Source organism: Aegilops tauschii, chromosome 4 (genome assembly GCF_002575655.3).
Source record: "Aegilops tauschii subsp. strangulata cultivar AL8/78 chromosome 4, Aet v6.0, whole genome shotgun sequence".
Classification (NCBI taxonomy): Eukaryota; Viridiplantae; Streptophyta; class Magnoliopsida; order Poales; family Poaceae; genus Aegilops; species Aegilops tauschii.
Window position 1 is genome coordinate 482,667,469 of NC_053038.3, and position 25,158 is coordinate 482,692,626.

Here is a 25,158-nt window from a genome sequence, read left to right on the forward strand (position 1 = left end):
GCTATATTCATACATACTTCTCACAAATGTCACATCATTTGCATAAATAATAGTATCTTTTTGAGTTGGAACCAAGTAAAATTTGGGAAACGTTTGGGGCCGGGGCACCGGCCGAAGCTTCGGCCGGTCCAGTCCACGCGCGCACGCCGCGACCCACTCGCGAGCAACCACGTGGCGCTGCGGATCCTGCGAATCTCGCCTCATTCCTGTCTCGCAGCTCCGCGGATCTCGCCCCCATCCTCATCTCCTGCGTCCATCGTTGCAGCGCCGGCGCCCACATCTCGCCGTCGGCCATGGAAGGTCGAATCCCCCGCGCGTCCATGGATGTAGATCTCACCCCGCCATGTTTTACAGCCCGTTTCGCCATTGGATGCAGCAAGGCCGTTGACCAATCCCCATCCCCGGCGGTTGCAACTCCCACACGTCTCGTGCTTCTGCCTCGCCGCCGACGAGCCGGGCGGCGATGGTCGACACCGGAGGCTTCTGCAGAATCGTCGCACCGCCTCATGTTGCAACCGTTTAAAAAAAGCTTCATCCCCCTAGATGAAAAGCTTCAACCGGATGTAGAGAAAGCTACAAGCGGTCGCGCCATCGCCGGAAAGCTACAACCGTTGACATGAAATGCTACAACCTTCGATTAAAAAAACTTCAACCGAAACGACACAAAAAGCCTTGACCAGGTGCTGCTAAAAAGAAAATAGCTACAACTTTTGGTAGAAAAGCTTCAACGGTTGTTGGAAAAAGCTCCAACCATTGAGAGAGAAAGCTACAACTAGACACTATGAAAATAAGAAAGCTTCAACCAGCGACGGCTGGAGGTGGAAGAAGATGATAAAATGCTGCAGTTTTGCTACATGCTTCAACCGGCATAGATTTTTGCTACAACTGGCATAGCATTTTGCTACAACTAGCGTCACGTTTTGCTACAACACACAGCCGGCGTCGCGGTTTTGCTACAACTAGCATCGTTTTTTGCTACAACCGGCATAATGTTTTGCTACATCCATCACGGCCGAGCTGCGACCCAGCACGGGTTTCTGTGAATTCCGGCGGCGAGATCCAGCACGGGGGGCAGGGGCGGATGCTGCAACCGGTCGCCGGCGAGCTGCTACGGGCTCGCGGCGAGCTGCAACCTCAACCGGCCGTAACCATGGCCGCACGCTGCTGCATCCACGAAGGTTTCAGAACAACACGAAGACGACATAGGTGAGGGCGGGCGACCAGCGGCGAGGGCGGCGACCGTAGGCGACCGGCGGTGAGGAGGTGGGGCGAGGCGGTCGGTGCGTGCTGGGGCGTCGACGCGCACGAGGGGGCCCGTCCCTTTCCCGTGCGGGAGGTTGAAGAAGGAGGTGAGGGGGGGAAGGGATCTGACGGTGCAGGGAACCAGATCTGACGGCTGGGGTTTGACCGGCCCAACCGTTGGGCCGGTGCGCCGGCGCAGATCACTGCCCGTAAAATTTCAGATTGGTGTGCCGAGGGTGAGCGTGCAACAGCTGCTTAATTAGAGCTCACTCAAGTCACTCATATACTCTGTCCTGATATATATTGAAAAAAGGATTGTGAAATTTCTTCTTCCTGGGTTGTTGAAGCTACGAGACCGAACTTCTGACGCTCATAGAAAAAATTGGCGAGGGACGTTCATAATCTTTAACCCGCTGAACCTCACTAGGATTCAGAAAAACGCACGACGACCTGATTATTTGTGCCAATAGATCTAGCAGCACGTCACCACCCAGCACAAAAATTTCTTTTTGATTTTATAGCTGTTTTCAGAACTTGGGGAGTGTGAAAACACGATTCACAGGAAATTGAACTGAACTAGACTGAATTTTTCTCTGTAATGCAGTCAGAAGTTACAATGCGAATTCGATGGCACAGTTGAATGACCAGGGTTCCATTCTCAGGCAGTATAAAGAGGTACAATATCACAAGATCAATAAGTTTACAGTTCATATATCCTGAACCAGTGCATTGGTTTCCGATAAATCAATTGAATAAGTCTATGATTTGTTACACCCATTAAATTCCGCTTCTGGGGATTTGGGAAGAGCCTCCTGTACAAGGCTCGTTGTAAGCTACAAGAACCAGTCTAATGTGCCTATCTACTCTTGCACTAAGATCGATCACAACCCCATTGGAGAGGAATTTCTAAAGACCAGCAAAGCTACTGAACCACCTCCTGATTCCATCATCCAATGGAGAATATTCCTTTCTTGATTCCATCACTGGATGTACTAGAATGGTGTTTGCTGTCGTCTTCCGACGGAAGTGGCACACCGAATACCCAGTCGAGGACATTCAGGTACTTGGACCGGAAAACCTCTCTTTCCTGGGCATAGCAGTGCATGATGATCGAGGTGGCCATGCTGAAAACCACTACATCAGCTCGCTTGATCTGCAATATTGGAGGGCAGAGCCCGGCATCGGTCATGCATGTGAAGAAACTCTCGATGGCTCTGGCAAGGCAGTACAGGGATATCTCGGTTCTCCTGCTTTTCTTCTCGATAAACAGCGCCAGACCCGCCGGGAACTGCCACATCAAAAGCAAGTTAGTATCGCAGAGATGGTTACCTGGACTACGCTTGGTCCATGAGGTAAACTGTGCGTCTTCACTTACCGTGCCAAGTACAACGAGTGGCGTACTGCACTTCTCGAAGGTTCTAAAAAGGAAGCATGTCCAAGCCCTGCAATAGAGAAAGAAACACCATGAATTGCTGTGTCAACAAGGGAGGTTGGCGCTACATCTACATTCTTGATACGACAAGTTAGGGGTTGAAATAAAAAGAACCCACCATGCAGATGCGCAATACATTGAGAGGAACAGGCTCGATCTTGCTGTTCCTAGAAGACTCTTCCCCATTATTGTGTAAGGCCTGCATGTTGTGAGGGCTTCAGCACACTTAATGTTGTAGACATATGTTAGGTGTATCCAGCTATGCTAGAGTTGTACCCAATTAGGAGTCGTTGTCTTAGGGGTGAAGTTATGTTTTTGCAAAAACTGCAGAAGGCAGCATGACAGCTCCCGTAGAATGCAAATAGATAACATACCACGAAGAGCACCCGTTTTTTTAATCTAGATAGGACATAAATTTTTACGCTTTGATACTTACATGAAGCACAATTACCCTGACATCAAGCCCAATTAATGCAGGGCCTACATGTTTTTTGGCAGCAAAAAAAACGCGCTCTTCACAAATATGAGCAACCTAAGATGTCAGTTTACTTGATACAGTTGTGTACCTTTTCATCAGATCCTGCCGATGAACTACAAGTGCAGGAACTAGGTAGACTGGAATATAGACAGGAACTGCTCTTCCATATGCTTGTAACAAGAACGAAATAAAATGTCCTGCACATGATTGATTACCATGCACAATCTGGTTTGAAGAGAGAAGAGATTAGATGAAGGAAAAGGTTCAGATTAACAGAAGGAATAAAAACAACAAATGGTAGGAAATTAACAAGGAAAACTTCAACAATTATTCACAGCAAAATGTTATACCTGAATGCTTGATAGGATACTATACTATATTAATGTGATGCAATCATGCAACACAACATGTTACAAACAAAGGAATTTTTTGACAATTATTCACAAATTTGTAGTACTTACTGAGCAGGGCACTTTCATGTCTGGATCCAACTTTATGTCAACACCAACAGATTTGTAGTACTTCTCAATAGCCTCTAGGTTAGAGAAAGCAGTGTGGTTAACTACTTCCTTCAGGCCTTGTAGAATAGACTGATCCTTTCCACCATGCGTCTTCAGAAATGATTTATATGATGACGGCAAACTGTCCTGCTGTAGAATGTATGCAGATCTGCGGAATCAACAATATAGGCAAAACTCACTATTCCCACATCCTATTGAATATATACCGCAAAATATATATAACAAAATACTCACCAATCACTGGTGCATGATGCCTATATGTTTTAATAATGTAACAAATGGTTGAAGTTATTTCAAACAAGATAACATGGAAAATTCCCTTGAATCTACAAATGTATCACATTCTTACACTTATATTCCAGGCCCAGTAATGCACTCTATGATTCCATGTCTCAAATATTTGGACTAGCAAAGCAATTACAGTCCAACAAACACATTCCTTTTACACATTTTCTCAAAAATGACCCTATTGTTGTTGACATGCAACCTTTGCCTAACATCAAAACATTGTCTGCTCATTTGAATTGAATACGATGCATTCTAATGAGACATTAGTGAACGACATGAAAGATAAAGCATTGCCTTCTAGGTTTACATGCTATTTATTTTATGATATTTATAAATAGCACATCATCTCAATTTTCACTGAAGAATGACACAACTGTTATGGATCAAACGTAGCTGCTATTTTTGTTAACAAAGTAGCCCTTATGTGCCACAAAAAAGGTATCTCAAGAGAATTTTGAAAATTCAGAAAAGGTGTCCGTACTACTTTGTAATGCCATGTGCAAATATAACATTTCCAGAAGTTAACATACAATGGTTCAAAAATCTCTTATGTGACCCTTTTTTCAAATAATCAGTACTTGACCTGCATAAATTGAAATGCTATACTAGTTTCGAGCGTTGGGTGTAGCGCAATAGGGCCATCAGGCCCAAATAACTCCATACACTGCATATCAGTGTATATTAACAGGGCTAAGCAATCTCTGTACATAATACAGTAATAACATTGACATATACAACCAGTGCTACCGAAAACGCATACAAATTCTGTCAATGGAACTTACAAAATTTGTGCAGATGAAAGGCACATAAGGAAGACATCACCATGAGACCAGGTCAAAGGTTTGCAAATCTTTCCAAATCTTTTGCTCTTTATTCCACAACGGGATGCAAGCACTGCAGCACGCATGAGAATGTATATTGCCAAACTGGTATGCTGCGTGCCTGGCCCCGTCAAGAGCATAGAAGGACCAGCAATTAACCCAGATAATAATGACCTCCACCTTGCTGTTCTGAAGCAACAAGAGTATTGAGTTATATACTATCCCAAAACGAACTCATACATCAAAGAATGATAGTGTGGAAGATACAATGGAGATACAATGGAACAGAGAACAACATGCATTCTGTGATATAACCAAAGTTTAAATGCTTAATGCGTTTTGTGGCGACCGAGCCCCTTCATAACTTTGTAACGCTTATGCGTATGGTAAGGCGACTTCATAGGCACAGCCTGAGAGTACATTCGGTGGTTTCGTGGCATGTGTGTAGAAACCTGACTGAAGTCACTGAAAATTGGAAATGTGGAATATTTTTTTAAAATTATTGGAAAACAAAATAAAGCCAAGTTTGCGACTTTTTGTTTGCAGGATTCAAAAGTGAAGTTTGAAAGTTCTAGGTTACAGTATCCCAAGGGAAGTTTCGAGATCCAAAATCATCCAAGCAACATTTTATGTTAGACAGGGGAATAAAAGAAGACCTTGCTATGGTCCTTTTGGAAGCATAAACCTAGGCGTATTGATTCATCGTAATCAATAAAGATGATGATTTAAGTTCAGACAGACTCACTATACACTGTTGAGATTGCGCTCAGGTGGTTGTAAGGATCTTATTTTGGGTTAGCAAGCAACATATATCTCCAGATCACGCAAGAGTTGCATCATTTGGTATTTCGAAGCGTCAATGGAAGTCCAAGATTAGAATTTAGCAGTCAAATATTACAAATCTGTTTTGACGATACCTCAGACTAGAGTTGCAAAATGTTGGTCACTGGTCAGTACCAATCTAATACTACCTCCGTTCGGGTTTATTAGGTCCCCTTATATTTTGGGTTAAACTTTGACCATCGATTTCATTTGCAAAATAAAAGTGACATGTCGTAAAAATTATATTATTGGAATCGTATTTGAATGAAGTTTTCAGTGATACCATTTTTCCTACATATAACTCATATTTTATTCCGCAAATGTATAGTCAAACTTTGGCTCAAAATGTGAGGGGGCCTAATAAACCAGGACAGAGGAAGTAAAAAGTAGCAATCCCAGATTCAAGTAGCAAACAAACATGATTTCCACACAGCAACTATTTGCAAGCTGCAAGAGGTTGATCCCCAGGTCCTGACCAAAAATAAGCAATCTTTGCTTGCAATTGACGGTACCAACAAACAAAGAACAATTCACCTAATCCACGTCAAAGCACATCTCCTTGAAAATATGAGCAGGCAGTAACAAAACAGACACTGCTCTTCCAATTGTCCTTCAAGAGTTTGCTCACACACTGTCTTTACACGCAACTCCGCAAAGCTGAAGGCAATTATTAGCTCAAATCAAGGATCCGCCCACCATCTTCCCTTGCCATAAATAGGAAGGGGAGAAACTACTAGCCAGTAGTATTACTTGAACGGCGGGGTGTGAGAGAGACTGAGAGTGAGACGGCTGACCTTTTGCGGCCCCAAAGGGCGGCGATGCACTCGTCGACGGAGGCGAAGGCGCCGGCGAAGGTGCCGAGGAACATGCCGTACCTGACCGTCTCCTTGAGCGCCAGCAGCGCCGCCTCGTCGTTGGTCATCGCGCCCGCCTTCCTACACGCAGCACGGCACACGGGTTACGACACAACAAGGCTCGAGCAGCAGCGGCAGCAGGGATCAGCAGAGCCGCGTGCGGGGGAGAGCGGCGAGCGCCCACCTCGATCTGGGGGAGCGGCGGCTGCGGAGGCGGACGAGGAGGGAGAAGAGCGCGAGGCCGCCCTTGAGCCCGGCGCCGATGGCGAAGCCCTTGGTGGCCGCCCCCACGCAGCGGCGTAGCCACCGGAGGTCGCCCTCCGCGGCCGCCCCCGCGCACCGCCGGAGCCACCGGAGCTCGCCCTCCGGGGCCGGAGGCGGGGTCTTCTCCGGCGCGGGCGCGCAATGGAGCTCCTCCGGCGAGGCGGGGGCCATGGATGTGCCGGAGATGGGATCCGTCCCCTCCCCCTCGCAGTCGCCGCGAAGCGGAGGAGACAGGAAGCCGTGCTCCGGGCGGCCTGCGTGCGTGGGCAACGTGTGTCAATGTGGGGACTAGCAGGGAGGAATAGTCGCGCTGGAGTTTTAAAACTTAACCGAAGCTGCGGCTGCTTCTGGACTACTTTGGGGACTCCGACCCGACCCGACCCAGCTGGGCGACCAGGCGCGACCCATTCTACACAGCTAGCTATGCACTGCATCTGCATCTGCAGGACAAGCCAGGGGCCTGCAGGCGCTCCAGCCATCACTGGTTTAAGGCCGACTGCACGTACTACGCATGATTGATTTGGCTCTAGGGCGGTGCTTGATTATGGTGCCAGATGCCAACTACGTAGTCGTTGGATGGGTGATCATTGGCGGGGTCTCTCATGATGACATGCTACAGTTAAAGTTATAAACGCTCTTATATTTCAGAGGGAGTATTACTCCCTCCGTCCGGAATTACATGTCGCTTAAATGGATGTATTTAGCATGAAAATAAGTCTAGATACATCCGTTTGAGCGACAAGTAATTTCAGACAGAGGTAGTATGAAAAATCAACGCACACAGCACCCGCTAGGAGCGAGTGGCATGGTCATCGCATCACTCACTCGGAGCGGTGACTGGCGGCAAGGAAGACTAGAGAGAGCGGGAGTTGTGCACGCAACAGCCGACACGCACGCGCACGCCCCCGTCGTGTCCAGTTACACGTCCGCGTCCGACCCATTACGAAACCGGTGGCAACTGGCAACCGCGATGGACGGACCGCGCGTTGATCCTTTCCATGCGATGCGCGATGGTTCGCGACAGCAACACTGTGCCCATGGCATCCACGCGTGTCGCACTCAGACCATTCTCGTTTCATTTCCACTCTACTCTAGTCTGCACGAACAGACTCGTGGCCTGAGAGCGGCGGGGCGTCGCTTTCGCGCAGAGGCGTCAAAATGCTCTGGAGACGAGAGAATTTTCTTTACGGCGACATGTCTATGTCGCTCCTTCTTCTCTGCTTGCTTGTTTGGACACTTGTAGCTGGACGGCGCGGCCGAAAGTTTATTTGGTTGGGTGTTTGGTTTCGGGTTTTTGTCCTGGCATCTTCCGGTTCACGTCAGCAAAGCAAGAAAACATACTGACCAAACCATCAAAACAGCATGCTGCGTTCACCACTGCCAAGAGGTTTCGACAACTCTGTTCCTACAGCTTCAGCAAAATCACACGATCATGTTGGTACCCATCACATGTCCCTCCCAACACATGCAATTAGAAACAATCTGTTACGAATGATGTCGCATACAAATTATATCCCCAAACACAAATGAACCAACCTGCTGCAATCTTATTAGGCTGGAACCCAGGTTGGCACGGAGTAAAAACTTCATCAACATCCATGCATAACGAGTTTAATGTCAAGCAACTAACTGAACAATTTTAACTTCATAATTCAGGTACATTTTCACCCAGGATGGATATACTGTACAAGGAGCCACTAGAGCTAGACAACCAAGAGACCAACAAAAACTCAAGCCATAATGGACAAGGTAATTTAGTCACTATCATCTATCTGGTGAGGCTAACAAACAAATCAGAGAGGTAATTTACAAGAACAAACACCACTTAGTTAGGACCTAGAAATAGCCCGGCAACGGCACGTCATCGTCCCAGAGCTCTTTGAATTCACTCATCAAAAAGCCTTCATCCATCTCCGTCGACTCCTCAAGCATACTTTCTTCCACAGGCTGTGTCACATTAGCAACAAAGAACTGAGTAAGCCTCCCATTAAGAAAACAGAGCAAAACTGCCATTTCTTTTTTTCACCCCCAAACTCTTAAATCAGACAAATCACGTCCACATCTATCAAAACCGGATAGATCTCTTCCCAGGGACTACCCCCAGGCGGGGTTTTATGACGTGGCTCTGGAAATCAACTCCACGCCATCCAAAACTACTTTGGAATAGCCTCCACTTTTGATAGTTGTGGGTCCAATTTGTCTGGTTTTAGAGTTGAGGGGTAAATATACTCTGGCAGAAAAAAATGCCTAATTGTTTAGCATCACCCTAAAACTTTTGTATTGGTGCTAAAAGGGCGGGAAAACATAATGCTACCTGGGATTCCTGCATTTTTGTTACGACAGTCAGAATCCTTTGATATTGGTCCCGGGCTTCCGGGTACTGAACCATGGACTTAACTCTGGCAAGAGCTCTCTGCAGTCTTTCTTCAGTTTGCTTCCGTCCTTCTTGCAAGAAGTTATAATCATCCTCTGCAGGTTTAACTGGGATTACATCGACACTGCTGCTACTAGTGCTGCTGTCTGTTGCAACTTCTGTAGACCGAAACCCGCGTAACCCAGCTCCTCGCCGCCTCCATCGCAATATAACCTTCTCCACTATCCCGACAGACCAAATTATTTTGCGATAATGCTTTCTCACTTGGTGACCTCGCACATGAGCCTAGCCAGTACACAATATAGCACGGTTGAGAAAATTTGTTCATTTATAATAATAGCATCAGAAGAAGAGATACTTGACAAAGCATTACACTACTGTTAAAATATCATGTTATGATATCCTGTCCTAGATACTAGATTAGTGGAAGAGAAAAAAAATATAGCTCATGTTTCACTCAATTACCTTTACATAAATTTGTGAATGATATGGTCATAGTTGATTTTAGTATTGCAAAATTCAGTAGAAAAAATATGGTGTGTTGGCATACTCATTCAGTATTAATCTGGAGCGTTCAGAATTTTAACAAAAATCATTTGATTAATTGTCATACACTAAATATTCATACCTGGATCTTGACAATTCGCTGTCTAATAAGCAGAAATTCTTTTCTTCCCTTCCATCCACGGAATTTGTTTTGTATTCGAGTTGCAGCAGCATGCATGGGATCGAATTGTCCTGGTTTAGATGGTTTATAAGACAAGAGTGACATGGCACGTTCATCTGATATCACACCATTGTCATCCTCATACTGAACTGCTTGCTTTCTCTGGAAGGACTGCACCCTGAAAACTTGATATATCCGAGCAGCAGCTTGGGCAGCATTCCTCACAGCACCTAGTGAATCTCCCATCGATCCAGCCTGAAGACCTTGACCTGCCGATGGTGAGGCAATTCTTCCGGTAACATCTCCAATACCAGGTAGACCAGATATCTCTGATGCATTGCTCCCCATGGCTTCCTTCAGGTTGAGGGTTTGAAGGTGGCTTGTTAAAGAAAACTCTGCCAGGAAACCAGATATTCCCTTGTGCCCATTAAACGACGCAAGATCAGCTGGCGTGCGTCCTGAAGGGAAATCAGGCCTTGGATCCGTCAAAGCTCCAGGAGCCGCACCTAATGCTATAAGAGCAACAACTGTTCGCTCTCTGCAGAACAGGGTAAACAAGTTTAGTACATATACATGTTGTATGTATGTATGTATGTATGTGCAAACAAAAAGTATAACCCTCAGAAGAACTTACCTGCCACAAAATGCTGCCCAGTGAAGTGCAGTCCATCCATGAACATCTCTGAAATTTATGCTTACACCAGCAGTTATTGTTGGCCTTATCGCCCAATCATATCCTAGAGCAGCTGCCAGATGAAGAACGCCCTGCCCTTCATCATCTAACACACTGGGACCTTTGCCACCACCTCCTGCTTTATGGAGAAGCCAGATATGCAGCTTTTCTTTGATCCCGCTTTCAACAAACTGATCCTGCCTATCATCAGGGGCAAGCTGATTATCATCAGCGAACTTTAGCAATTCAGACCACTGATCATTGTTTGTCATCAATGAGGTTATCTTCTTGTTCAAATCAATCAACTCCTTTGTGGGGTTAGATAAAGCTGCCTGGAACTCATCTTGCTCATCTTGTCCCAATGACAATAATTCATCAAGACGCGCCTGGAGATATATTTTGTTTGTAGCACCATGTGGACTTGGAGCATCCATGTATTGAGAATCACTTGGTCGATATTCAAACTCTCGTACTTCACTGCAGGCTAACCTGTTGGAGCAAGTCACATAAAAAGGGACCCTGCCAGGTTTGTGCGAGGGAGAATAACACCTGAGAGTCCCGTCTGCTAAAATATCTGCTGGAACTTCGACTTCTCCAAACATACACGACCACTTGAGCTTTATAACTTCGTCAGAAGTTAGGAATCTACCAGTAACAAGAACCTGCAGGACACAAGAAATTTTGTAAGCAGTTAAACACTAATTCAGTCACACCAAGACAGTTCTATTTCGTATGGCACTCCTAAGACTTTCAAGCTTTAGAAGCATAAAGGTAAAAGGATGTGTAAGAAGACATACCCTAGTCTTTGAACCTGCATATGTCCAGCTTGGAAAATATTCAGTTATACTAAACAGCTGATCTTGTGCAACCATTGGGTCCAGAGTAAACTGATCCAACTGATCACGGCTCGATGCTCCAATGATATTGTCAGCATCTTCACTGTTCCAGTACAATGCAGAACTGGACTTAACTTGGGAATCATCTACTTCAGCAAGTTCTTTGCTCATCCATCTAGTAAAACTATCACTTTTCTTAAAGCTGTTCTTCAGGATATCAGAAAGATTAGATGATTGAGTTTTCAGGACGGGGAAATTAATGGCTTCCTCCAAAAGTTTATTGTTTTGTTCAAAACTGTCCACTGTAGCAAATGTACTATCAGTAGCACTTGGAAGCTGAAATTCAGTAGTCCTGCCATCAATAGCACTTGGAAGCTGAAGAAATTCAGTAGTCGTACCATCATTAGCACTTGGAAGCTGAAATTCAGTAGTTTCACAAGTGAGTACCAAAACCAAATTGAAGCCGGACAATAATAGTATATATTTTAGGGGGAAGACAATAATAGTATAATATCAGTAGCATGGAAGTCAAGCAGATGCAATTAATCAGTGTGCAAAATAACATACAAAATAAGTCCGCTGGGATGCCAAGAACCAGCAAGGGAAAGAAAGAAAAAGTTCTACCATGGAAATGAAAACCAGGAAATCATCTTTTAAACAATGTAATATGAAACACTATTACTACGACTATTCAAAGAAAATAAATACACGCCATCCTGAAAAATCACTATAAAAGCTGCAAATATTAATCTGTGCAAAGTGGATATATATAACACTCCCCCCAATCCATGATTATGACGGATCGGAGGGAGTATCATAGATTCATACTTTAACAACACTAGGTAACCGAAAGGCTGGAGAAACAAACATGTTAAGATTGGCTATGCTCTTTTAGCTGACAATGACATTGCTGCTCTATAGTCTACCATTTCCCCACTAAAATTCCAATTTCCTATTAATTTTTACCTACTAGAATTCGTTTAGCATTTGAGCTCGCCATCCTCATCCTAAAAATCATTTGAGCTACATTTTGGAAATATTGAGGAACAATACACTTAAGCGGAATAAAAACAATACATAAGGCGTTTGTGGCATTACTATTGTACTTCCAGTCTGGTACTGTTTGTTAGAGAAAGATGTGCTCCTAATTGACTTTTGAGAAGAACCAATACCCCATTTCAAAAATTAGTATGTAGGCTACTTTATCAAACAATGTCGCGCGAATTACTATTGTTAATAAAAGTGAAAGGGTTATCAGTTAGAAAACTCTCTGCATTTCAGAATACAGGGAAACAATATATATTCCATTTTGCAAATTTCTGAGGCAACTCGGGCACTAAAAGTACAAGTTGACATAAACAGATAGACACAATTTCATGGGCAGTGTGCAACGGCCTATGCTCATAGCCGTGCAGATCCTCGTGCCCCATGGGCACAGCAGGAGACAAGGGTTAGGGGTAATCAGAGGCAAACCTCCTCTTTGCATAAACAAAACTTTATCATCAGAGAACATTAATATGCTATATATATTATATTGCCACACAAAAATGCGCCTGTTACCTGCCACAGTGCTTCTCTATCAGTGTCTGCATGACCATCATCCTTGATATCCAGCCCATTGCTATATACTTCATCAAAACTGAAAGATTCTATTCCAGGGCCTTCTGTAAAAGGACGCTGCTCAGAAGGGACATGAGACTGGTATGGAGGCAATTGATGGATCCCTTTATTCATTTTCGTCATTTCATTCCATGATGACAGGTCAAATTGAGTACTGGGCCCATTGAATGTAATTCCATGAGTGGACTCGTTATGAATCACAGGTGAGTTATCTTGATAATGAGAATAGAAGCCTGTATTAGGTGATGTAGCCTGTAATCCTTGATGATTACCTAACCATTGGTAGCAAATGAAGAGTCACAAATCCATTCAACTTAGGTTCATAACCTGAATAAATCATTTTTGGTGACACATACCTACAGACGATGCAGGACTGTATGAGCTGACAACAGAAGCATCAATTATGGATCCACCTCCATTTTCATGCTGCTGCATCCGAGAGATAGAGTGGTATCCGGCTCCTCCCGAATAAATATCTGCTGCACCGAATTTTGCTTTAGATACGCTGTGCATAATTGGAATAGTATCAGTGAAACTATTTAACTGGACTTCGCGCGGAACAGAATAAGATGATCAAACAGCTCTACCTGATTCTGCCTCGTATTCAGAGGCGCGTCCGCTAAGTGAGCTTTCACCGTCTGTACTTTGTGAAGGCAAGTGGCTTAAAGGGCTATCAACATAGGCCCCTTGTAGCATGTTATCATGCCCCCTAGTACGAGAACTTGATTTTCCAGCCTGATGTTCATATCCACATACAAAGAAAATGAAACTTTAAGCGGCTTATTGCAGAAGAAGCTTTTGTTCACAACGAATGAGGCAGCAACGACTTAAACTCAGACTATGAACCCAGGATAGTAAAAGTAGGCAAAGTAAAAAATTGTGAGCAAAGAAACAAGACAAATTTACTTCTAAAACCAACATAAACAGAGGGTTTCCAAAATAGGCTGATTAGGTTCCTATATGGAGAGACAAAACAGTTTCACATGTTCAGATTAGTCAGTTTATCAAGAGATAATAGTTTTCAAACAATGTGCTACTGGGACATATGCAAGCATAAACGCACAATATTCTTACAAACATGGAGTCCAATTTCTTGACCCTTTTAGTTAATTTCACTCCAAGTTCTGGACATATTTTACATTTTTATCCTGTTATCAACGGCATTATTAAACAATTTCTGACAAGGCTACCTAATCAAGGATAAATCACTTAACGTATCCCAGCACTGAAACAGTTTATTTTGTACAATTGCCTAATTCCTGGTTTATCATAAGAATCAAGCTCATCAACCACCAGGGCTAGTAACAATCAAATCAGTACTCCTTATAGGCGGTATAGCAACCATGATCCCAAACTAAAACTACAAGTGTGATTAATACTCCCTCCATCCCAAAATTCTTGTCTTAGATTTGTCTAGATACAGATGTATCTAATACTAAAACGTGACTTGATACATCCGTATCTAGACAAATCTAAGACAAGAACTTTGGGACGGAGGGAGTAATTTAGTATCACAAAAAGAACAGTATATGAAGACCAATCATGCCATCGAAGCAATATAATTTACATGGAACACCTAAAGTGTTGTCCAGACATAAGGATAAGGTAAACAAGTAGCTAACAACATTGCAACCATAGAAGGTTTAGGTGTAACCTTGACTTCGAGATAATGTACAAGGACAATGTGCATATAGTCCCTGCAAAAGCAAAGGTAGGATAGCTTAAATACAAATGTAGTGTACTATTTTTAAGTTAACATGCATGGATGTAGGCCCCATACAAGCATATATGATGCACATGCCATGAGTTATTTAGCAACTGCGAACTTTGCAATATTACAAAAGCAGAATGGATCACTAAAAGTTCCACTTACTCCTCCAGCATCCAATAGCTCCTCCTCTGGAAGTTTATATTCTCTTCCCCATGAGCATAGTAGCAATGAAGCACATCGATGCTTCCAGACTAGATTTATAAGGAAATGTCAGTTAATTTGCCTCTGTAGACAAGTGATGCAGTATGACTAGGAACCCTTAGAAAAATACTGCAAGATGTCGCAGAAATAAGTAGTGGTAACATTCAACTTTACTTACTTTTAATCTTTCATGGGCTTCTTTGACAGTCTTGCCATCCTTTTTCTTCCTCCAATTATGGCCATCCTTCCTAAAAAATCTCAATACCTTCCGATCAAACAAGAAAAGTGAACCACCTACAATCAGAGATACAAATATTAGTGAGATACAATTGGACCTTAACATGACTACTTGGAGACACTTTGTCAGCTCATGGCATGTTTACTTTCATAATATATGGGCTCCAAATAGTACGTGTCATTACAAGCGTGGAGATATTAGTAAAATAGAATGTTCAAATCAATGTCATGGCTGATCCAAAGGCAAAATGGCATTGATCTAAAGGCACTAAAAAGGTATAACCAAAAAGATAAAAGAATACCATTGCACAAGGGCACAAGACACGGCCCTTGGCATAAGAAGGTGCACTGATCACATAGCAACCGTTCAATCCTGATAGCAGGAGAAAGATCATGGTGGATCCAGAGGCTTAACCATGTGGTTCAAACCAGTTACAGTAAGGATTGCATCATAATTTTGTATTGCTATATGGCATTAAAAAGTATGCAGGGCTACCAGGATGTGCTAAGTTTACACCTGACATCAATATTTGACTAGATTAAAACGGAAAAAAAACATCATAAACCTTATTTTCTGTTCTCGCAATTTCAATGGAACTTCTATTCTCACACAGTGATGTGCAAGTTATCAAATCAATGCCAGTTCCCAAGTTGCACAATATTGCTTTGGTATATATTTGCCCAAAACATAAGTTAATTTTGAAAACGAAAAACAAATAATCAAATAACAAGAGTGTTGAACAGCAAATGGCGGTCATACTTGCAGGCATATTTGGCGGCTCTGGAGCTATACGGAAATTCCTGTAATTCTTAAGTATTTCGCAAATCTCAGTAGGGCGTAACCATCGGGTCTGAGCCTCCTTCAGTATCTGCTCCATGTCTGTTCAGAAGTCAATGAAATGCAGAGTTAGACAATTCAACAAAATTGAGAATTAGTCATATAAAAGTGGAATTTAAAAACATTCCAAAGAAAATGTCATCAGTGTTGCTTCCCAATCTACACAGAATAAAGCATGTGTCGTCATCAAAATTCAGTTGCACAATTCAATTTCATATTTCAGGTTCATGTGGAGACATCACCAGAGCCCCGATTGCCCCCAGAAAACCTCGTGACTATTAGTAGTTGCACACACCTAAGTGACTAGCACTCCGACTGTTAAAATTGTGAAGCTGACTTCAGTCGAGACCCAAGAGCACAAGGACCACCACGTAAGGGGTATGTTCATCACACGGATGAAACACAACTCGTAGAACCGCAGGGTACCCCGAAATTCATCTCCAGAACACCGAAACCCAAAGCAAGTTGCCAGTTATTTCGAATAGCTCCTACAGCTCCCGGTGGTTCCACCCTCAGGGCACTCACGCGCACAGTGACCGAACTGAGATCTCCACTTTGCACCATAACTTCCCGAAAATCCCCGCCGCAAAAACACAGAATTATAGTCAATTACTTCCGAGTTCCCACCAACCAAATCCATGGCCGCCAGATTCCGCAACAGCCGAACACCATCTTCGACGCCGCCGCAAACCCAGATCCCCGCACGCAACGAAGGCGTCGGGCGGAAACAAATCGAAACAAAGACCGGGAGGCGTTGACCAGCGCCGGCCACCTGAAGCCGGCGCGGGCGGATCCATCAAACCGACCCAAACAAACAAAACCCCACCAAAAAATCCGAGGCGGCTCTCACCCAGCTGCGGCGCGATCCCGTAGCGCCGGCCCTCGGCCATCTGCGGAGCGCCGCGTGAGACCAGGCAGCGCCGCCGCGACCGCGAGCCCCGAGCAGGCCTCCGGGGGCTGCCCTCTCCCGGCGATCCGCGCCGGGCGAATTTCCGCGGTAGGGTTTTGTGGGATTCCGTCTGGGTGAGCGAGGGGAGAGACGGGCTGCTGCGGGTCAGGTGGTGGCGATGGGTATTTTAGCCGACAGATGAGGCGAGGCGGGGAAAGGGAAACAACTGGACAGCCACCACCACGCGCGATGGCTACAACCTACAAAGGAAGGGAGGGAGGAAAGCGGGGGTCGTGGAGGGGGAAATGCCCGTTCTGCCCCTCGCTCTGGAGGGTAAGGGATATCTGATCTTTCTGGCAGGAGGAGATTGCGGGGCCGTGATGGGGACACGATATTACGGTTGGTGGTGCGGGCCGGCCGCAGGCGTACACACGACTTGACTTGTGGAGCGGTAGGTGGAAGGCGCCAAACCTGTCAGCTTTGCGTGTATACTATACTCCGGTCTAGTGTCCCCTTGCCGGTGGCCCTGCATCTGCATGCTACGGTTTTTACACGTGCCTACGATGCCACCGGGCACCCTGAGCCCACCGGCTGTAGAGACCATGGGTTAGAGCAAGTATAATAGAGCTGAGTCAGCGGGCTATGAGGAATAAACTAGTATATTTGTGCTTAGTTGGAGGAAAGAGAAGAGGAGAGAGAAGATAAGCGGGCTCTTCACTCTTTTGATCTACTATTGTACATATTGGCTATAAGATGGGCTATAGATGACATGGCACTGGCTTATAGCCAGCAGCTGGCTATACTATTAACCATGCTCTTAGAATTCAGGGCGTCTACAACTAGACTTGGTAAATCGGACCGTCAAACGTCTCTGCACGCAACCGGGCACGTTTGTGGATAGTGACCGATCACGCCTCAAATATTTGTTCCTACAATCAAATACCTCAAATTAGAAATATCAAATCCATATTATTATATGCAACGTGGAATCCGGACGGTGCCGGTGGACGTCAGATCGATTATGGATCCGTCTTGGGACGAGCCGGCGACATTCACCACGACGCGGTTGCTACGCCCGGACTGATGCACCGTACGGGGCGCCGGTGAATGCAACTCCGCCTTGCCGATGTTCACCGCCGCAAGGGCTGCCACCGCCTCCCACGCCCGCTGCCTCGCACAGCAGGAACGACGCGCCATGTTTGCGTCGGACGAGCCCATGGTGCATCCATGGCTTCTGCGCGCCAACAGAGGGGTTGCGCGTCCGCCATCGTGTTCGGACGCCAGATGGACCGGACCGCCTCTGGTGAGACATCAACGGCACACCTCGCACCGGATCCATGCGCCATTTGGGCGGACGCAATGGATTCCCGGCGGAAGGAGTCCGAGCGCTGCCTCTCACAAGCCTCCTCCCAGGAGCGGCGGAGCGCAAGCCAGGCGGCCATCTCCTCCTCAGGGTCGCTTGAGATGAGCTCGGAGTTGACGGATCTGGAGGTGAAGGACTCGGATCCGCTGCCCGCCATGCCGGAGAAGGCCGGACGGGAGATTGGGTGGCGGGGAGGGTGGAGGGAAGTGGCTAGGGTTTGGTCCGGCGAGCTAATGGGGAGAAATATATGTGGAGTCGGGTGTGCCAGCGTGGGCCGGGTCCGACATGGCGGACGCGCCCGGGCCTCCCCATATTCGCCCCATATTTGGCTGGATACGAGGGGTGCCGGTCAGCACGGACGTTTGAGGCCCATTTCAGGCGCTGTCTGGATCGATTTTTTGTGACCAGACCGTCCGCCTGGGCGTTTAAGGTGGATTTTGGGCCTCCGGCTGTAGATGCTCTTAGAACCGTCGTGTTAAGTAAGAGCAAATACAATAATGTGACATAAACTGGCTATATGAACTAAAATATTACTCCCTTCGTTCCCAAATATAAGTTTTTTTAATTTATAATGAACTACATATGGATGTATATAGACATTATTTAGAGTGTAGATTCCCTCAATTTTGCTCTGAATTTAGTCTATATTGGAATCACTAAAAAAGGCTTTATATTTAGAAACAAAGGGAGCAAATCCGACCCCTTAAACGCCCGCGGACGTGCTTGGGCGCGTCCGTGAACAGTGCGGTCATGCCTCAAATAATTGATCCACAACCGGATACCTTAAATTAGAAACCTCAAATCCACACTATTACATGCAAGTAGACCTAATCTTAAACGCAGTTCGTCTAGCTCCCCTGTGCCCATGTCCGACGGCCTGCTGCGCCCCTCAGAGTGTTGGTCCTGTCGTCGGCGAGGTAGAGTAGGACATGGGACACGGGTCGACTGATGGGACTCAAGGCGTCGCAGTCTCCTATGCCCAATTATTTCTTGTCGGAGCCCGGAACCCTGACGGTGCCGGTGGATGTGAGATTGATGATGGATACGTTCTGGGAGGAGCTGGCGACATCCACTACGACGCGGTTTGCGGCGTGATACGTCTCCAACGTATCTATAATTTTTGATTGTTCCATGCTATATTATATTCTGTTTTGGACATTATTGGGCTTTATTATACACTTTTATATTATTTTTGGGACTAACCTATTAACCGAAGGCCCAGCCCAGAATTGCTGTTTTTTGCCTATTTCAGAGTTTGGCAGAAAAAGAATATCAAACGGAGTCCAAACGGAATGAAACCTTCGGAAACGTGATTTTTGGAACGGACGTGATCCAGAGGACTTGGACACTACGTCAAGACATCAACCGGGAAGGCACGAGGTAGGGGGGCGCGCCTACCCCCCCTAGGCGCGCCCTCCACCCTCGTGGGGCCCACGTTGCTCCACCGACGTACTTCTTCCTCCTATATATACCTACGTACCCCCAAACTACCAGATACGGAGCCAAAAAACCTAATTCCACCGCCGCAACCTTCTGTACCCGTGAGATCCCATCTTGGGGCCTTTTCCGGAGCTCCGCCGGAGGGGGCATCGATCACGGAGGGCTTCTACATCAACACCATAGCCTCTTCGATGATGTGTGAGTAGTTTACCTCAGACCTTCGGGTCCATAGTTATTAGCTAGATGGCTTCTTCTCTCTTTTTGGATCTCAATACAATGTTCTCCCCCTCTCTTGTGGAGATCTATTCGATGTAATCTTCTTTTGCGGTGTGTTTGTTGAGACCGATGAATTGTGGGTTTATGATCAAGTTTATCTATGAACAATATTTGAATCATCTCTGAATTCTTTTATGTATGATTGGTTATCTTTGCAAGTCTCTTCGAATTATCAGTTTGGTTTGGCCTACTAGATTGATCTTTCTTGCAATGGGAAAAGTGCTTAGCTTTGGGTTCAATCTTGCGGTGTCCTTTCCCAGTGACAGTAGGGGCAGCAAGGCACGTATTGTATTGTTGCCATCGAGGATAACAAGATGGGGTTTATATCATATTGCATGAATTTATCCCTCTACATCATGTCATCTTACTTAAAGCGTTACTCTGTTCTTTTGAACTTAATACTCTAGATGCATGCTGGATAGCGGTCGATGTGTGGAGTAATAGTAGTAGATGCAGGCAGGAGTCGGTCTACTTGTCTCGGACGTGATGCCTATATACATAATCACACCTAGATATTCTCATAACTATGCTCAATTCCGTCAATTGCTCAACAGTAATTTGTTCACCCACCGTAATACTTATTCTCTCGAGAGAAGCCACTAGTGAAACCTATGGCCCCCGGGTCTATTTTCCATCATATTTAAACTCCCGACAACAAGCTATTTCTGGCGCCGTTTTTATTTTGCTTTCTTTACTTTGCATCTTTATCATAAAAATATCAAAATATTATCTTATCATATCTATCAGATCTCACTCTCGTAAGTGACCGCGAAGGGATTGACAACCCCTTAGTGCGTTGGTTGCGAGGATTTTTTTGTTTGTGTAGGTGCGAGGGACTCGTGCGTGGCCTCCTACTGGATTGATACCTTGGTTCTCAAAAACTGAGGGAAATACTTACGCTGCTTTACTACATCACCCTTTCCTCTTCAAGGGAAAACCAACGCAGTGCTCAAGAGGTAGCAAGAAGGATTTCTGGCGCTGTTGCCGGGGAGTCTACGCAAAAGTCAACATACCAAGTACCCATCACAAACCCTTATCTCCCGCATTACATTATTTGCCATTTGCCTCTCGTTTTCCTCTCCCCCACTTCACCCTTGCCGTTTTATTCGTCCTCTCTTTTTCCGCTCGCTTTTCCTTCGCCATGTCGGAACCAAAAAGAGTTGGGGGTTCTCTCCAAGGTTTTAGTACTTTGGACAATCCTTCTATTCTATCTAAACTCATAAATAATGCTATGGAAAAACCTGTCGGAGTTGTCAATGAGAGTCTTAATAATTTTGATGAAGATGATTCCGGAATTTTTTGTTATTTACTCGATGAATCTTTGAAAGATGCTTGGGATAGACTGTTAAGGATCCGGGCTAACTATGTACCCCAATACCAAATTGAGATTTACTTAAAGAGCTTTTATGTTGCCCTACCTTCTTCGTTTAAGCATGTCTTAGATTCTATATTTGAAGAAGGCTTTCTTGAAGGGGATGCCGTAGATACTTATAAAAAGATGAAAACCATATTTGGGCACCCCATGAATGAGAAAGTTGAATCTACATCTCTTTTGCTCTCCTACCAAAACGAATCTATCAAAGAGATAAAAGCTAGCTTAGATGCAATTTTCCGCAACGTGCTTAATCTTTCTTCTACCATTAATAGCCACGTGCTTTATCAAAATAGAAAGATTAATTCCGTAGATAACAAGTTTGTTCTTTTCTTCCCGAAAACCAAAGATGGCAATACCTAGGTCTATCCTTGCTTTTATGCCTAGCTAGGGGCGTTAAACGATGGCGCTTGTTGGGAGGCAACCCAACTTTATTTTTAGTTTTTTGCCTTTTGCTTCTGTTTAGGAATAAATATTTGATCTAGCCTCTGGTTAGATGTGTTTTTATGTTTTAATTAGTGTTTGTGCCAAGTTTAACCTATAGGATCTTCTTGGATGATAGTTATTTGATCTTGCTGAAAATTCCAGAAACTTTCTGTTCACGAAAATAATTGTTAAAAATCACCAGAACGTGATAAAATATTGATTCCAATTGCTGCTGATCAATAAACAAATTGTCTAGGCCGTCTTATTTTGGCTGAATTTTTGGAGTTCCAGAAGTTTGCGTTAGTTACAGATTACTACAGACTGTTCTGTTTTTGACAGATTCTGTTTTTCGTGTGTTGTTTGCTTATTTTGATGAATCTATGGCTAGTAAAATAGTTTATAAACCACAGAGAAGTTGGAATACAGTAGGTTTAACACCAATATAAATAAATAATGAGTTCATTACAGTACCTTGAAGTGGTATTTTGTTTTCTTTCGCTAACGGAGCTCACGAGATTTTCTGCTGAGTTTTGTGTTGTGAAGTTTTCAAGTTTTGGGTAAAAGTTTTGATGGATTATGGAACAAGGAGTGGCAAGAGCCTAATCTTGGGGATGCCCATGGCACCCCAAGATAATCTAAGGACACCTAAATGCCAAAGCTTGGGGATGCCCCGGAAGGCATCCCCTCTTTCGTCTACTTCCATCGGTAACTTTACTTGGAGCTATATTTTTATTCACCACATGATATGTGTTTTGCTTGGAGCGTCTTGTATTATTTGAGTCTTTGTTTGTTAGTTTGCCACAATCATCCTTGATGTACACACCTTTTGAGAGACACACACATGATTCGGAAATTGTTAGAATACTCTATGTGCTTCACTTATATCTTTTGAGTTATATAGTTTTTGCTCTAGTGCTTCACTTATATCTTTTAGAGCACGGTGGTGGATTTGTTTTATAGAAACTATTGTTCTCTCATGCTTCACTTAGATTATTTTGAGAGTCCTACAAAACAGCATGGTAATTTGCTTTAATTATGATAGTTATTCAAGATTAGTAAAAAAATCTTATGAGTGTGTTGAATACTATGAGAAGTTTGATGCTTGATAATTGTTTTGAGATATGGAGATGGTGATATTAGAGTCATGCTAGTTGAGTAGTTTTGAATTTGAGAAATACTTGTGTTAAAGTTTGTGATTCCCGTAGCATGCACATATGGTGAACCGTTATGTGATGAAGTCGGAGCATGATCTATTTATTGATTGTCTTTCTTATGAGTTGCGGTCGGGGACGAGCGATGGTATTTTCCTACCAATCTATCCCCCTAGGAGCATGCGCGTAATACTTTGCTTTGATAACTTGTAGATTTTTGCAATAAGTATATGAGTTCTTTATGACTAATGTTGAGTCCATGGATTATACACACTTTTCTTCCTTCCACCATTGCTAGCCTCTCCAATATCGCGCACTTTTCGCCGGTATCATACACCCACCATATACCTTCCTCAAAACAGCCACCATACCTACCTATCATGGCATTTCCATAGCCATTCCGAGATATATTGCCATGCAACTTACCACCGTTTCGTTTACTATGACACGCTCCATCATTGTCATATTGCTTCACATGATCATGTAGTTGACATCGTATTGGTGGCAAAGCCGCCGTTCATAATTCTTTCATACATGTCACTCTTGATTCATTGCATATCCCGGTACACCGCCGGAGGCATTCACATAGAGTCATATTTTGTTCTAAGTATTGAGTTGTAAGTAAATAAAAGTGTGATGATCATCATTTTTTAGAGCATTGTCCCAAGTGAGGAAAGGATGATGGAGACTATGATTCCCCCACAAGTCGGGATGAGACTCCGGACTAAAAAAAAGAGAAAGGCCATAAAAAAAGAAAAGGCCCAAAAAATGATGAGAGAAAAAGAGAGAAGGGACAATGTTACTATCATTTTACCACACTTGTGCTTCAAAGTAGCACCATGATCTTCATGATAGAGAGTCTCCTATGATATCACTTTTATATACTAGTGGGAAATTTTCATTATAGAACTTGGCTTGTATATTCCAATGATGGGCTTTCTCAAAATGCCCTAGGTCTTCGTGAGCAAGCGAGTTGGATGCACACCCACTTAGTTTCTTTTGTTGAGCTTTCATACACTTATAGCTCTAGTGCATCTATTGCATGGCAATCCCTACTCACTCACATTGATATCTATTAATGGGCATCTCCATAGCCCGTTGATACGCCTAGTTGATGTGAGACTATCTTCTCCTTTTTTTGTCTTCTCCACAACCACCATTCTATTCCACATATAGTGTTATGTCCATGGCTCACGCTCATGTATTGCGTGAAGATTGAAAAAGTTTGAGAACATCAAAAGTATGAAACAATTGCTTGGCTTGTCATCGGGGTCGTGCATGATTTAAATACTTTGTGTGGTGAAGATAGAGCATAGCCAGACTATATGATTTTGTAGGGATAACTTTCTTTGGCCATGTTATTTTGAGAAGACATAATTGCTTAGTTAGTATGCTTGAAGTATTATTATTATTATGTCAATATTAAACTTTTGTCTTGAATCTTTCGGATCTGAATATTCATACCACAATTAAGAGAATTACATTGAAATTATGCCAAGTAGCATTCCACATCAAAAATTCTGTTTTTATCATTTACCTACTCGAGGACGAGCAGGAATTAAGCTTGGGGATGCTTGATACGTCTCCAACGTATCTATAATTTTTTATTGTTCCATGCTATATTATATTCTGTTTTGGACATTATGTTGGGGAACATAGCAGAAATTCAAAATTTTCTACGCATCACCAAGATCAATCTATGGAGTTTACTAGCAACGAGAGGGAAGGAGTGCATCTACATACCCTTGTAGATCGCGAGCGGAAGCGTTCTAATGAACGGGGTTGATGGAGTCGTACTCGCCATGATCCAAATCACCGATGACCGAGTGCCGAACGGACGGCACCTCCGCGTTCAACACACGTACGGAGCAGCGACATCTCCTCCTTGATCCAGCAAGGGGGAAGGAGAGGTTGATGGAGATCCAGCAGCACGACAGCGTGGTGGTGGAAGTAGCGGGATCCCGGCAGGGCTTCGCCAAGCACAAGCGGGACGGAGAGGTGTTGCAGGGGGAGAGGGAGGCGCCAGGGGCTGTGGTGCTGCTGCCCTCCCTCCCCCCACTATATATAGGGACCCCTGGGGGGCGCCGGCCCTGGGAAATCAGATCTCCAAGGGGGGGCGGCGGCCAAGGGGGAAAGGGGGGTGGCTTCCCCCCCAAGCCAAGTGGGGCGCCCCCCACCCCTAGGGTTTCCAACCCTAGGCGCAGGGGGAGGCCCAAGGGGGGCGCCCCAGCCCACTAAGGGCTGGTTACCTTCCCACTTCAGCCCATGGGGCCCTCCGGGACAGGTGGCCCCACCCGGTGGACCCCCAGGACCCTTCCGGTGGTCCCGGTACAATACCGATAACCCCCGAAACTTTCCCGGT

General features: G+C 44.6%; 2 protein-coding genes across 9 annotated transcripts; both read right to left on the minus strand.

Moving 5' to 3' along the window:
• Positions 1 to 1,870: 1,870 nt before the first annotated feature.
• On the minus strand, positions 1,871 to 7,258 carry LOC109765313 (uncharacterized). Of its 4 annotated transcripts, XM_040387541.3 has the most exons (9): positions 6,643 to 7,018; positions 6,399 to 6,539; positions 6,139 to 6,261; positions 4,744 to 4,971; positions 3,614 to 3,821; positions 3,241 to 3,377; positions 2,793 to 2,873; positions 2,618 to 2,684; positions 1,871 to 2,530 (listed from the first exon to the last, which is right to left on the minus strand). In XM_040387541.3, the coding sequence occupies exons 1-9, from the start codon at positions 6,891 to 6,893 to the stop codon at positions 2,189 to 2,191; spliced, it is 1,578 nt and encodes a 525-aa protein (XP_040243475.1). In that variant the 5' UTR covers positions 6,894 to 7,018; the 3' UTR covers positions 1,871 to 2,188. The 4 variants fall into 4 exon arrangements, with proteins under 4 accessions (XP_040243475.1, XP_020179700.1, XP_020179701.1 ...); XM_020324111.4 differs by lacking the exon at positions 6,139 to 6,261 and having other exon boundaries at positions 6,643 to 7,258; XM_020324112.4 differs by lacking the exon at positions 6,139 to 6,261 and having other exon boundaries at positions 4,744 to 4,966; positions 6,643 to 7,015.
• Positions 7,259 to 8,332: 1,074 nt separating this feature from the next.
• LOC109765312 (calmodulin-binding transcription activator 3) lies at positions 8,333 to 17,126 on the minus strand. Of its 5 annotated transcripts, none has more exons than XM_020324107.4 (13): positions 16,730 to 17,126; positions 15,802 to 15,921; positions 14,983 to 15,098; positions 14,766 to 14,854; positions 14,547 to 14,589; positions 13,480 to 13,627; positions 13,249 to 13,368; positions 12,833 to 13,164; positions 11,234 to 11,689; positions 10,398 to 11,098; positions 9,725 to 10,301; positions 9,037 to 9,381; positions 8,333 to 8,669 (listed from the first exon to the last, which is right to left on the minus strand). In XM_020324107.4, exons 1-13 carry the CDS (start codon positions 16,767 to 16,769, stop codon positions 8,559 to 8,561), a joined length of 3,198 nt encoding a protein of 1,065 aa, XP_020179696.1. In that variant the 5' UTR covers positions 16,770 to 17,126; the 3' UTR covers positions 8,333 to 8,558. The 5 variants fall into 5 exon arrangements, with proteins under 5 accessions (XP_020179696.1, XP_073353178.1, XP_020179697.1 ...); XM_073497077.1 differs by having other exon boundaries at positions 8,333 to 8,952; positions 16,730 to 17,033; XM_020324108.3 differs by having other exon boundaries at positions 8,333 to 8,952; positions 13,249 to 13,371; positions 16,730 to 17,033.
• Positions 17,127 to 25,158: the final 8,032 nt, after the last annotated feature.

Bases quoted from the DNA above. Each gene is read 5' to 3' on its own strand.
- LOC109765313 (XM_040387541.3), bottom strand. From the start codon at position 6,893: ATGGCCCCCGCCTCGCCGGAGGAGCTCCATTGCGCGCCCGCGCCGGAG. The intron at 6,262-6,398 runs GTCAGCCGTCTC...AATTGCCTTCAG, and splicing joins GCCCTTTGGGGCCGCAAAAG to CTTTGCGGAGTTGCGTGTAA. The intron at 3,822-4,743 runs GTAAGTTCCATT...TTGATTCCGCAG, and splicing joins CTTTCATCTGCACAAATTTT to ATCTGCATACATTCTACAGC.
- LOC109765312 (XM_020324106.4), bottom strand. From the start codon at position 16,769: ATGGCCGAGGGCCGGCGCTACGGGATCGCGCCGCAGCTGG. The intron at 13,372-13,479 runs GTAGAGCTGTTT...AATTCGGTGCAG, and splicing joins TGAATACGAGGCAGAATCAG to CAGATATTTATTCGGGAGGA. The intron at 11,099-11,233 runs GTATGTCTTCTT...TGTGTCCTGCAG, and splicing joins ATGCAGGTTCAAAGACTAGG to GTTCTTGTTACTGGTAGATT.